Source organism: Oncorhynchus mykiss, chromosome 26, assembly GCF_057628025.1.
Source record: "Oncorhynchus mykiss isolate SJ-2025 chromosome 26, ASM5762802v1, whole genome shotgun sequence".
Lineage (NCBI taxonomy): Eukaryota > Metazoa > Chordata > Actinopteri > Salmoniformes > Salmonidae > Oncorhynchus > Oncorhynchus mykiss.
The window spans coordinates 16,572,063-16,584,926 of record NC_143047.1 but is presented as its reverse complement, the minus strand read 5'-3'; the positions used below and the strand labels follow the sequence as shown (position 1 = coordinate 16,584,926).

Below are 12,864 nucleotides of genomic sequence, written 5' to 3'. Positions count from 1 at the left end.
TCTGGATACTGCCCAACACTACACTAGAAGCTCTACTATATTAGCTTCCCAATTACTAAGCTTTGTTGTTAAAGTATAAAAACATGAGATCCCAAACCTGTTAACACCTGTTGTTTAACTCTTGACGTTCCTCGGGTCTCCTCCGAACAAACTAAAACCTGTTAACACCTGTTGTTTAACTCTTGACGTTCCTCGGGTCTCCTCCGAACAAAGTAAATACGCTTTAACTTTTATTTACAAAATACATTTGGATTCCCTGGTTCCCCTAGAGCAGTTTAAACCCCTGATGAGATTTTTTTTTACATTTTATTTCACCTTTATTTAACCAGGTAGGAAAGTTGAGAACAAGTTCTCATTTACAATTGCAACCTGGCCAAGATAAAGCAAAGCAGTTCGACACATACAACGACACAGAGTTACACATGGAGTAAAACAAACATACAGTCAATAATACAGTTTAAACAAGTCTATATACGATGTCAGCAAGTGAGGTGAGATAAGGGAGGTAAAGGCAAAAAAAAGGCCATGGTGGCGAAGTAAATACAATATAGCAAGTAAAACACTGGAATGGTAGATTTGCAGTGGAAGAATGTGCAAAGTAGAAATAAAAATGAAAATAGTTCACCAAGGTATGCAACTGTTATGATATATTGACTTTAATAACTTATTTATAATGGCTGTGATGTTTGTAATGTTCTAATGTAATGAATGCACTTGTTATTCTATCTTGTAGTTTATCTTTATGTCATTAGGGCACCATTGAAAATGAGATTCTGGTCTCAATTGGTCTCCACTGAAAAGTTAATGAATAAAAAAACTATACGACAAGACAGGACACTGCTTCACAGGCAGCAGGGACAACTGGGGTGGATCAAACCATTCTCTAGTTTGGAGGGGTCTATCTTTTTGTTGGAGAGGTGTGTGTGGGGGGGTTAAACACTTGTCTTAACCCCACTCTCTCCGTCCCGTGATTCCCTAAACAGAAGTCTCTCACACTCGTTCTGTCCATCAGACCTAGGCACCATTAATCATCTCAAGTGGACAGCAGTGACAGACATTTGGCTGCTTTGCACTGTTTAAAAAAAAAATATTTAAGTGCCCGTTTCTCCTAGTCTCCCTTACTGCCCCCTCCACCTCCCTCCCAGCCCCCATCCCATCTCAGAGCAAGAGGTGAGGGAGGGGTGTCAAACCAAAACAAACAATCACCCATCTGCTTAAATCGAAGCCTTTAAGACAGTTAATAGCAACACAACAGTGTCAAAGTTTTTCTCCACGTTCCCAATGAGAGAGAACGCAGGAAGTGAAACGGATATGAAAAACAATCAGGCTACAGGAAAACACGGCAGCTAAACACTCCTGAGTCCTCAGCCACCAATTGAAGAGGAAACGCTGCTGCTGTTGCTGCTACTCTAATGTGGGGCGTGTCAATGGGCCTCTTCATAGGCTCATTGGGTGTATGACAGCTGGTGAAATTCCTCAACAATGAACACACAAACACGCCTGTTTTTAGGCACACAAGGCCAAATGGGATTCTCTCGTAAGCTTCCTTTCAGTTATTTCCCACTTCCCAAGGACTTGGGGGGGCATGAAGTGGGTAATTGCTCCTCCATTTGGGCCTCTCAACCTTCCCATTTCCTCTTTTCTTTCTTTCACTCCTCAGAAACTCACACTCTCTTCTCTAACTAACATCTTTGATCAGCTGTCAGCTGTCCAAATATATTCAATATCATTAGCTTAGAGTGTTTTCTTCTACTTCAAAACAAGGTAATAATGAGAAAAATGTTTGACACTCAAAGCACAACTGACAATGAAATGCAGTATCCAAGTATAAATCTGTATTTTCATTTGATGGTGCAGCAGAAGCCACAAAAACAAACCAAAAATGGAGTACAGTGCCTCATAACAGATCATTTTGTCAGAGAGATCACCGGCCTGGCCTGCGAGGCAAGCGGCTGAGGGCTGCATCTCACGGTAGTCCTGGGGAATGTGTGCTGTGCTGCGGCCCTGTTCTCACAGCCGAGTGGGAAGACAGCCAAGCAATTTGTTTGCCATGATTAAGGCCCCGATTTAGGAGACAGCGGAGGTCAGCCAAGTGCCGCTTATTGAAGTAGAAAAAAGGAGAGGGGGGGGTTCTTTCTCTCTCAGGCCACAAAGAGGTATTGACAGGGTAGCCACGTAGGTGAAATTCTTTGCTGCACCATGGTAATGACAGGATAGAGAACATCTCCGCTAAAAGCATTGACCTTCTGGTTCTAGAATGATCCTGTGATATCATCAATAAAGAAGCCTGGGGGTTATCACTCTCTCAGTGAATCTTATTGGAAACACAACACAGCTATAAATCAGGACTCACCCATCACCACTCACAATTATCTTGAATTACTTTTGAATAACTTCTTTGACTCATCACTGCTGCTACTGTTTATTATCTGTCACTTTATTCCTAGTTATATGTACAGTACCAGTCAAAAGTTTGGACACACCTCCTCTTTAATCTTACTATTTTCTACATTGTAGAATAGTGAAGACATCAAAACTATGGAATCATGTAGTACCCCCCCTCCCCCCAAAAAGAGTTCAATCAAAATAGATTTTGTATTTGACTCTTCAAAGTAGCCACCCTTTGCCTTGATGACAGCTTTGCACACTCTTGGCATTCTCTCAACCAGATTCATGAGGAATGCTTTTCCAATAGTCTGGAAGGAGTTCCCACATATGCTGAGCACTTGTTGGCTGCTTTTCACTCTGATGTCCAACTTATCCCAAACCATCTCAAAATGGGTTGAGGTCGGTGATTGTGGAGGCCATGTAATCCGATGCAGCACTCCACCACTTTCCTTGGTTAAATAGCCAATACACAGCCTGGAGGTGTGTTTAAGGTCATTGTCCTGTTGAAAAATATATGAAAATGGGACTAAGCGCAAACCAGGTGGGATGGCGTATCGCTGCAGAATGCTGTGGTAGCCATGCTGGTTAAGTTAGTCTTGAATTCTAAATAAATCACTGACAAAGTCACCAGCAAAGCACCCCCACACCATCTCACCTCCTCCTCCATGCTTCATGGTGGGAACCACACATGCTGAGGTCATCCATTCACTTACTCTGCATCTCACAAAGACACAGCGGTTGGAATCAAAAATCTCAAATTTGGACTCATCAGACCAAAAGGACAGATTTCCACCTGTCCAATATCCATTGCTTGTGTTTCTTGGACAAAGCAAGTCTTCTTATTTGTGTCCTTTAGTTTTGGTTTCTTTGCAGCAATTCAACCATGAAGTAAGGCCTGATTCACGCAGTCTCCTCTGAAAAGTTAATGTTGAGATGTGTTACTTGAACTGTGTGAATCATTTATTTGGGATGCAATCTGAGGTACAGTTAACTGTAATGAAGTTATCCTCTGCAGAAGAGGTAACTCAGGGTCTTCTTTTCTTGTGGCGGTCCTCATGAGAGCCAGTTTCGTCATAGCGCTTGATGGTTTTTGTGGCTGCACTTGAAGAAACATTCAAAGTTCTTTTCAAAATTGACTCTTAAAGTAATGATGGACTGTCGTTTCTCTTTGCTTATTTGAGCTGTTCTTGCCATAGCCTTATTTTGGTATAAGACCAAGTCCATACTATCTTCTGTATACCACCCCTACCTTGTCACAACACAACTGATTGGCTAAAATGCATTAAGAAAATAAATTCCACAAATTAACTTTTAACAAGGCACACCTATTAATCGAAATGCATTCCAGGTGAAGCTGGTTGAGAAAATACCAAGAATGTGCAAAGCTGTCATCAAGGCAAAGGGTGGCTACTTTGAAGAATCTAAAATCAAAAATATATTCTGATTTATTTAACACTTTTTTGGTTACTACGTGATTCCATGTGTTCTTTCATAGTTCACTATTATTTTACAATGTAGAAAATAGTAAAAAATAAAAACCCTTGAATGAGTTGGTGTGTCCAAAATATTGACTGGTACTGTACACCTTTAGCTAACACAATTACCTTGTACCCCTGCATATCAAATTGGTACTGGTACCACTTGTATATAGCCAAGTTATTTACTCATTGTGTACACAGTGGGGCAAAAAGTATTTAGTCAGCCACCAATTTAGTCAGCCACCCACTTAAAAAGATGAGAGGCCTGTAATTTTCATCATAGGAACACTTCTACTATGACAGACAAAATGAGGAGAAAAAAAATCCAGAAAATCACATTGTAGGATTTTTTATGAATTTATTTGCAAATTATGGTGGAAAATAAGTATTTGGTCAATAACAAAAGTTTCTCAATACTTTGTTATATACCCTTTGTTGGCAATGACAGAGGTCAAATGTTTTCTGTAAGTCTTCACAAGGTTTTCACACACTGTTGCTGGTATTTTGGCCCATTCCTCCATGCAGATCTCCTCTAGAGCAGTGATGTTTTGGGGCTGTTGCTGGGCAACACAGACTTTCAACTCCCTCCAAAGATTTTCTATGGGGTTGAGATCTGGAGACTGGCTAGGCCACTCCACGACCTTGAAATGCTTCTTACGAAGCCACTCCTTCGTTGCCCGGGCGGTGTGTTTGGGATCATTGTCATGCTGAAAGACCCAGCCACGTTTCATCTTCAATGCCCTTGCTGATGGAAGGAGGTTTTCACTCAAAATCTCACGATACATGGCCCCATTCATTCTTTCCTTTACACGGATCAGTCGTCCTGGTCCCTTTGCAGAAAAACAGCCCCAAAGCATGATGTTTCCACCCCCATGCTTCACAGTAGGTATGGTGTTCTTTGGATGAAACTCAGCATTCTTTGTCCTCCAAACACAACGAGTTGAGTTTTTACCAAAAAGTTATATTTTGGTTTCATCTGACCATATGACATTCTCCCAATCTTCTTCTGGATTATCCAAATGCTCTCTAGCAAACTTCAGACGGGCCTGGACATGTACTTGCTTAAGCGGGGGGACACGTCTGGCACTGCCGGATTTGAGTCTGGCTGCGTAGTGTGTTACTGATGGTAGGCTTTGTTACTTTGGTCCCAGCCCTCTGCGGGTCATTCACTAGGTCCCCCCGTGTGGTTCTGGGATTTTTGCTCACCGTTCTTGTGTTACCCCATGGGGTGAGATCTTGCATGGAGCCCCAGATTGAGGGAGATTATCAGTGGTCTTGTATGTCTTCCATTTCCTAATAATTGCTCCCACAGTTGATTTCTTCAAACCAAGCTGCTTACCTATTGCAGATTCCGTCTTCCCAGCCTGGTGCAGGTCTACAATTTTGTTTCTGGTGTCCTTTGACAGCTCTTTGGTCTTGGCCATAGTGGAGTTTGGAGTGTGACTGTTTGAGGTTGTGGACAGGTGTCTTTTATACTGATAACAAGTTCAAACAGGTGCCATTAATACAGGTAACGAGTGGAGGACAGAGGAGCCTCTTAAAGAAGAAGTTACAGGTCTGTGAGAGCCAGAAATCTTGCTTGTTTGTAGGTGACCAAATACTTATTTTCCACCATAATTTGCAAATAAATTCATTAAAAATCCTACAATGTGATTTTCTGGATTTTTTTTCTAATTTTGTCTGTCATAGTTGAAGTGTACCTATGATGAAAATTACAGGCCTCTCATCTTTTTAACTTCTTCGATATAGGGGGTGATCTTTTAATTTTTGGATGAAAAACATTCCCGTTTTAAACAAGATATTTTGTCACGAAAAGATGCTCGACTATGCATATAATTGACAGCTTTGGAAAGAAAACACTGATGTTTCCAAAACTGCAAAGATATTGTCTGTGAGTGCCACAGAACTGATGTTACAGGCGAAACCCAGATAAAAATCCAATCAGGAAGTGCCGCATTTTTTGAAACCGCCTCATTCCAATGACTCCTTATATAGCTGTGGAGGAGCTAGGAGTCAGCTTACGTTTTCCACGTTTTTCCCAAGGTGTCTGCAGCAGTGTGACGTATTTGTAGGCATATCATTGGAAGATTGACCATAGACTACATCTACCAGGTGGTCGCTTGGTGTCCTCCGTCACAATTATTGCGTAATCTCCAGCTGCAGTATTTTTCCGTTTGCCTTTGATGAGAAACCGACTGCCAGGAATGATTTTTCATCGAATAGAATTGTGAAAAACACCTTGAGGATTAATTCTAAACAACGTTTGCCATGTTTCTGTCGATATTATGGAGCTAATTTGGGCAAAAGTTCGGCATTGTGTTGACTGCATTTTCGTTTTTCTTTCTTAGCCAAACGTGATGAACAAAACGGAGCTATTTCTCTTACACAAATAATATTTTTGGAAAAAATGAACATTTGCTATCTAACCTCGTCATTGAAAACATCCGAAGTTCTTCAAAGGTAAATGATTTTATTTGAATGCTTTTCTTGTTTTTGTGAAAATGTTGCCTGCTGAATGCTAGGCTTAATGCTATGCTAGGCTAGGCTATCAATACTCTTACACAAATGCTTGTGTAGCTTTGGTTAAAGCATATTTTGAAAATCTGAGATGACAGTGTTGTTAACAAAAGGCTAAGCTTGTGTTTCAATATATTTATTTCATTTCATTTGCGATTTTCATGAATAGGAAACGTTGCGTTATGGTAATGAGCTTGAGGCTATGATTACGCTCCCGGATACGGGATTGCTCGACGCTAGAGGTTAAGTGGGAGAACTTGCACAATTGGTGGCTGACTAAATATTTTTTTGCCCCACTGTATATGCCATACAACACTCCTTCCGTGGCCTCCAACTGCTCTTAAATGCTGGTAAAACCAAATGCATGCTTTTCAACCGTTCGCTGCCTGCACCCTTTCCCACTTCCCAAGGACTTGGGGGGGCATGAAGTGGGTAATTGCTCCTCCATTTGGGCCTCTCAACCTTCCCATTTCCTCTTTTCTTTCTTTCACTCCTCAGAAACTCACACTCTCTTCTCCAACTAACATCTTTGATCAGCTGTCAGCTATCCAAATATATTCAATATCATTAGCTTAGAGTGTTTTCTCCTACTTCAAAACAAGGTAATAATGAGATTTTTTTTTGACAAAGGGTGGCTACTTTGAAGAATCTAAAATCTAAAATATATTCTGATTTATTTAACACTTTTTTGGTTACTACGTGATTCCATGTGTTATTTCATAGTTTTGATGTCTTCACTATTATTTTACAATGCAGAAAATAGTAAAAAATAAAAACCCTTGAATGAGTTGGTGTGTCCAAAATATTGACTGGTACTGTACACCTTTAGCTAACTCAATTACCTTGTACCCCTGCATATCAAATTGGTACTGGTACCACTTGTATATAGCCAAGTTATTTACTCATTGTGTATATATGCCATACAACCCTTCACTCACACCGCCAAACTTACCCTAGTAAAACTGACTATCCTATCGATCCTCGACTTCGGCGATGTCATCTACAAAATAGCTTCCAATACTCTACTCAGCAAACTGGATGCAGTTTATCACAGTGCCATCCGTTTTGTTACTAAAGCACCTTATACCACCCACCACTGCGACCTGTATGCGCTAGTCGGCTGGCCCTCGCTACATGTTCGTCGCCAGACCCACTGGCTCCAGGTCATCTACAAGTCTATGCTAGGTAAAGCTCCGCCTTATCTCAGTTCACTGGTCACGATGGCAACACCCACCCGTAGCACGCGCTCCAGCAGGTGTATCTTACTGATCATCCCTAAAGCCAAAACCGCCTTTCCTTCCAGTTCTCTGCTGCCTGCGACTGGAACGAATTGCAAAAATCTCTGAAGTTGGAGACTTTTATCTCCCTCACCAACTTTAAACATCTGCTATCTGAGCAGCTAACCGATCGCTGCAGCTGTACATAGTCCATCGGTATATAGCCCACCCAATTTACCTACCTCATCCCCATACTGTTTTTATTTTATTTACTTTTCTGCTCTTTTGCACACCAGTATCTCTACCTGCACATGTTCATCTGATCATTTATCACTCCAGTGTTAATCTGCTAAATTGTAATTCACTCCTATGGCCTATTTATTGCCTACCTCATGCCTTTTGCACACAATGTATATAGATTGTTTTTTTTCCTACTATGTTATTGACTTGTTTATTGTTTATTCCATGTGTAACTCTGTGTTGTTGTCTGTTCACACTGCTATGCTTTACCTTGGCCAGGTCGCAGTTCCAAATGAGAACTTGTTCTCAACTAGCCTACCTGGTTAAATAAAGGTGAAATAAAACAAATAAAACAAATATTATTATGTGTTTAACTTTTCTATTATTTCTCCATTTCTTTCTCGCTGCAGGGCCTGTAAGTAAGCATTTCACTGTTAGTCCTCACCTGTTGTTTACGAAGCATGTGACACAACAAATTTGATTTTGAAACTCATCCTGGCACCATGTTCTGAACAAAATGATGCATCATGAATGAAACCAGATTGAACTTGACTGGTTGTGAAAACAACACACTTGCAGTATGTAGGATAAAAAAGGAAACCACAAAAAACAACTGATTAAATCATCATCTATCCAGTTTTAGTCGGCTTGATGAAGATTCCCATCTGACCAACATAGTACAAGGGTCAGCCTTCCACTCCCCACTGTCAGAGCAGTGACATCCTAATTGGCCACTGACAGATCCTCTCCCTCTCTAACTAATACATTATCCCCCAACAAGACATCTAAAACACACGTGCTAGGCCAGGCCAGCCAGGCCCAGAGACCAGGGTGGGGAGTCACTAGCTCCCGCTGATTTCACTGGCCGTGTGAGGACACACATAAGGCTCTCTCTACAGGGACTCAAGTCATTTGACTGGATCGGAGTCATGACATCCGCCGTGACAATGTTTTGACAGTATCTTAGTTCACACACACACACACTGAAACTAACATTTTACATTTGGCTCTATACTCCAGCATTTTGGATTTGAGATCAAATGTTTCATGAGGTGACAGTACAGAATGTCAACTTTTATTTTAGGGTATTTTCATACATATCTGTTTTACCGTTTAGAAATGCAAGTACTTTATGTATCTAGTCCCCCCATTTGAGGAAGTGAAGTATTTGGACAAACTTCACTTAGTGTATTAAAGTAGTCAAAAGTTGAGTATTTTGGCCCATATTTCTAGTACACAATGACTACATCAAGCATTTGACTCCACAAACTCGGATTTATTTGCAGTTTGTGTTAGGTTTTGCTAAGTGCGTAACTTTGTGTTGCATATTATGGGTGGTCAGGGTCAATGGGTTCCGGGTTCAACACCCTTCATGAGGCAGGATAATAAAACAAGAAGAAATGTTGAAATGCCTTGAAATGTTTCTGGTGTATTTTTAAGGGAAAATACATCCAAAACTTTGATAACTGATAATTTGGTCAATATATCCCAATATATCCAAACCACAGCTGAAATACCAATCATTTCTGTATTACTTTAAACTGTTGGTCTAACTCTAACAATTAAGAAAGAAACCATGCTTGAAAATGTATTGGTTGAATGACTGTGAAAGTCAGTTCTGGGGCTTGTACTAAATGACGCTTCCCCAAAATGTTCTTCAACTTTCTTGAACAGACTTTAAGGTAGCCTACATTTGCTCCGTTTGGTAGGTGTGCTGAGGTGTGGCTTGAAGCAATGAGTGACATATTTGAAGTGAAGCGGTGCATTTTGAATCCACAACAGAAACCCTCCCGGATTTCAACCGGTCGTTCAGAACACCGCCGTTTCCATTTAATTGAATGTTGTATTATGTTTTGTTTTTGTACTAAACGCAGCCCTGGTGAATTTTCTACAACAAAATTAATGAAAGTAAAATGGTGACACCTTTAAAATATAATTTCCCCTTGAAAAAAATGCACCTAACAAAATATTGGTCCATATTAACAGGCTGGTGTGTTATTTAGCAATAAGCATTATCACCTGTAGCCCAAATTATGCAGCATAGTGGCTATAAATAAATAGGCAGAAACATGGGGTTGCCCATATGTATTTGTACTAGTCATTAGCTAGAGCAGGGCTTCCCAAACCTTTTCAGTCATGGCTCCCTTTCATCTTGGGTGAACATCATTTTGGCCTTCAAAATTGTTTTCTAAACACAAATAAGGAGGATAGGTTGCTGCTACTGGTCAGAGTCTATGAGACAAGCAGGCTGCCTCTGACTGGGGAGAGAAACAGGCTTGTTTGAGCCTACTGCCTGAGGTTCAGAGAAACAACTTTTCTCTAATTCTGTAGCCTACAACAACCCCGTTGTTTCAAAGTTTATAATACTACCAAAGTTGTCTTTGAACTCTCAAAAATGAGCCCAATATGACCATTACCAATTATCACTGGCTTTGAAAAATAACACTCACATGTGACAAGATGAGCATCTCGCCACTTTGCAATACAAACTTTTCCATTTGAAAAATTGAACTTTATATACAATTGTTATTCGTGTTTACATTTGTTTTATTTATTTAAATAATTTCCAATTCATTAAATTCACCATGGTACAGTGCCTTGAGAAAATATGCACCCAGTCACTACAAAGATACAGGCTCCCTTCCTAACTCAGTTGCCGGAGAAGAAGGAAAGCGCTCAGGGATTTCACCATGAGGCCAATGGTGATTTTAAAACCATTACAGAGTTGAATGGCTGTGATAGGAAATAACTGTGGATGGGTCAACAACATTGTAATTACTCCACAATACTAACATAAATTAAAGAGTGAAAAGGAGGAAGTAACGTTCTTTGTGCCTCTAAATTTCTCACTGAACCTTTTCCACAATGAATTCACGATTATCCATAATCATGGTAGTATCCACATGAATGTAGAAGTGTTCAGAAACATTATATTCTCACTCACAATAAAAGTGACTCCAAAATGACAATACATTAGTCACCATTCAGTTCCTATTGGGCGAAATATAACCAGAAACAACCAAAACAAACTACAAATGCATCCGAGTTTGTAGAGTCACAAGCTTGATGTTGTCATTGAGTACACGGAATATGGGACCAAATACAAAAAAAGTTTTGACTACTTTAATACACTTTTAGTGAATTTGTCTAAATACGTGACTTCCTCAAATAGGGGGACTAGATACATGAAGTGCTTTCATTTCTAAACTGTAAAACAGATATTTATGAAAATGCCCTCCAATAAAAGGTGGCATTCTGTACTGTTGCCTTATATGAAACACTTGATCTCAAATCCAAAATGGTGGAGTATAGAGACAAATTAAAAAATGTAGATTCACTGTCCAAATACATATAGAGAGGGGTGGACCTGGCAATTGAACATGACCTAAAAGCATTCTGAAAATGTGATATGACCACAGGGAAAAAGCTATGCTTATAAGATACTGGGAAAACACTGCAAATTACAGGTTGGATTAAACTGAGCCTTTTTTTCTCATTTGAGTGACCATGTTTAGAAAGTAGACTGATTGTGGAGCCTTCCAGGCTGTTTGCTTAGTGAATTAGTCACAGCCTAAACAGGTCCTCTCAGGTCTGAGACTTGCGTGTGTGTGTGTGGGGGGGGGGTCAGAGGGGACAGCAGGAGACTGATCTCACCTGACAAGCCCTCGAACACCTTTAACACAGCGAAACAGGATTTACAGTGTTCTATAGTTTAAGTCTATTTTCTAGTTGACTACTCTTTCCTCTAAGGAGAGGAAAAGCTTGTTTTGTGTGTGTGTGTGTGTGTGTGTGTGTGTGTGTGTGCGCGTCAGAGGGGACACCAAGAGGCTGATCTCACCTTTAACACAGCGAAACAGGATTTACAGTGTTCTATAGTTTAAGTCTATTTTCTAGTTGACTACTTTCTCTGAGAAAGGGCTTGTTTCGTGCGTGTGTGTGTGTGTGTGTGCTTGCGTGCGTGTGCTTGCATGCGACTGAAAGTGGAAGAGAAACTATGGTGTTGTGAATCATACAGGCAAGACAATCTTTGAGAATTTCAGTATCTCTACAAGTGAACCATAGTACATAGAAGAGGAAATGAATGTCGTCTAAATGGAAGTAGTAGGGGAAAGTTGCTTTCTAAACGTCTGTCTTCTTACCTCGTTTCTGCATGTAGGTGAACAGGTCATCCAGGAACTCCTTTCTGTTGGGGTCACTGTCAAGCTCATACAGCTGAAGGTGAAAGCCATTGAGTTACAGTCAGTCTTATCTTTTGATACTTTTAAATAAAGCATTTAAGTCCAACATGCATTCGTATTTATTGAATTGCTTCTAATCAATGGCTAACTAAAGGAAAGCAGGAAGTATCATCAAGCAATCACTACTAATAAATAGTAAGGGTTCATTATATCAAATCTGACCTGTGACCTTCTCTACGAGATTAATAACATTCTTTCTTTACGGCTAGATAGGTATTTGATGACCTGTTGGAGCTGTGTTCTGAGTGCTAACCAAAGCCTGGTTCAGCCATAATGTGCTCCAGACCAGATACGTACCTTAGCAAAGTCTCTGGAGGCCTCTCCTCTTCCTCCTCTTCCACTGTCATTCTCATCTGCCCAAGCACCACTCCCATTCTGCAGAGAGATGACGCAGAGAATTAACATCCAGTACACCCAAACATACACACGCTTAGGGCTGCGGCGGTCATGACATTTTGTCCACTGTTTTCTTTCATGCAAATGACTGCCAGTGTCACAGTAAAAGACTGAGAAAAAAAAAAAAAAAAAAAAAAAAAAACAGGTTTAGCATTTCAAAGACTCCACACATTCAATCCACTGATGCGCGCCTATGGAACATCTACATTGAAAAAAAGGATAATAAATCTATTTAACCCTTTTAGAACCCATAGTGGCTGTCAACAACCTTTCTTTATATTACTATAGCGCCCGCGAACTGCCTTTTCTTTCTGCAAAAATATCTGTCTCTCGCTAGCTAGCCTGTTAGGCAAGAAAAGTTGTGTGTCGGTAAATTTGGGCTGCGCACGC

At 40.4% G+C, this 12,864-nt stretch overlaps 1 protein-coding gene across 2 annotated transcripts in view; it reads right to left on the bottom strand.

Moving 5' to 3' along the window:
* Positions 1-12,864, bottom strand: part of LOC110506484 (AT-rich interactive domain-containing protein 3B) — a 69,781-nt gene that overhangs the window by 19,016 nt on the left and 37,901 nt on the right. For both annotated transcript variants that reach the window (XM_021586126.3, XM_021586127.3), the window contains exons 3-4: positions 12,376-12,453; positions 11,980-12,052 (exon numbers count right to left, since the gene is read on the bottom strand). In XM_021586126.3, the coding sequence (XP_021441801.3) occupies positions 11,980-12,052; positions 12,376-12,453 (151 nt within the window). The remainder of the gene's footprint in view (positions 1-11,979; positions 12,053-12,375; positions 12,454-12,864) is intronic.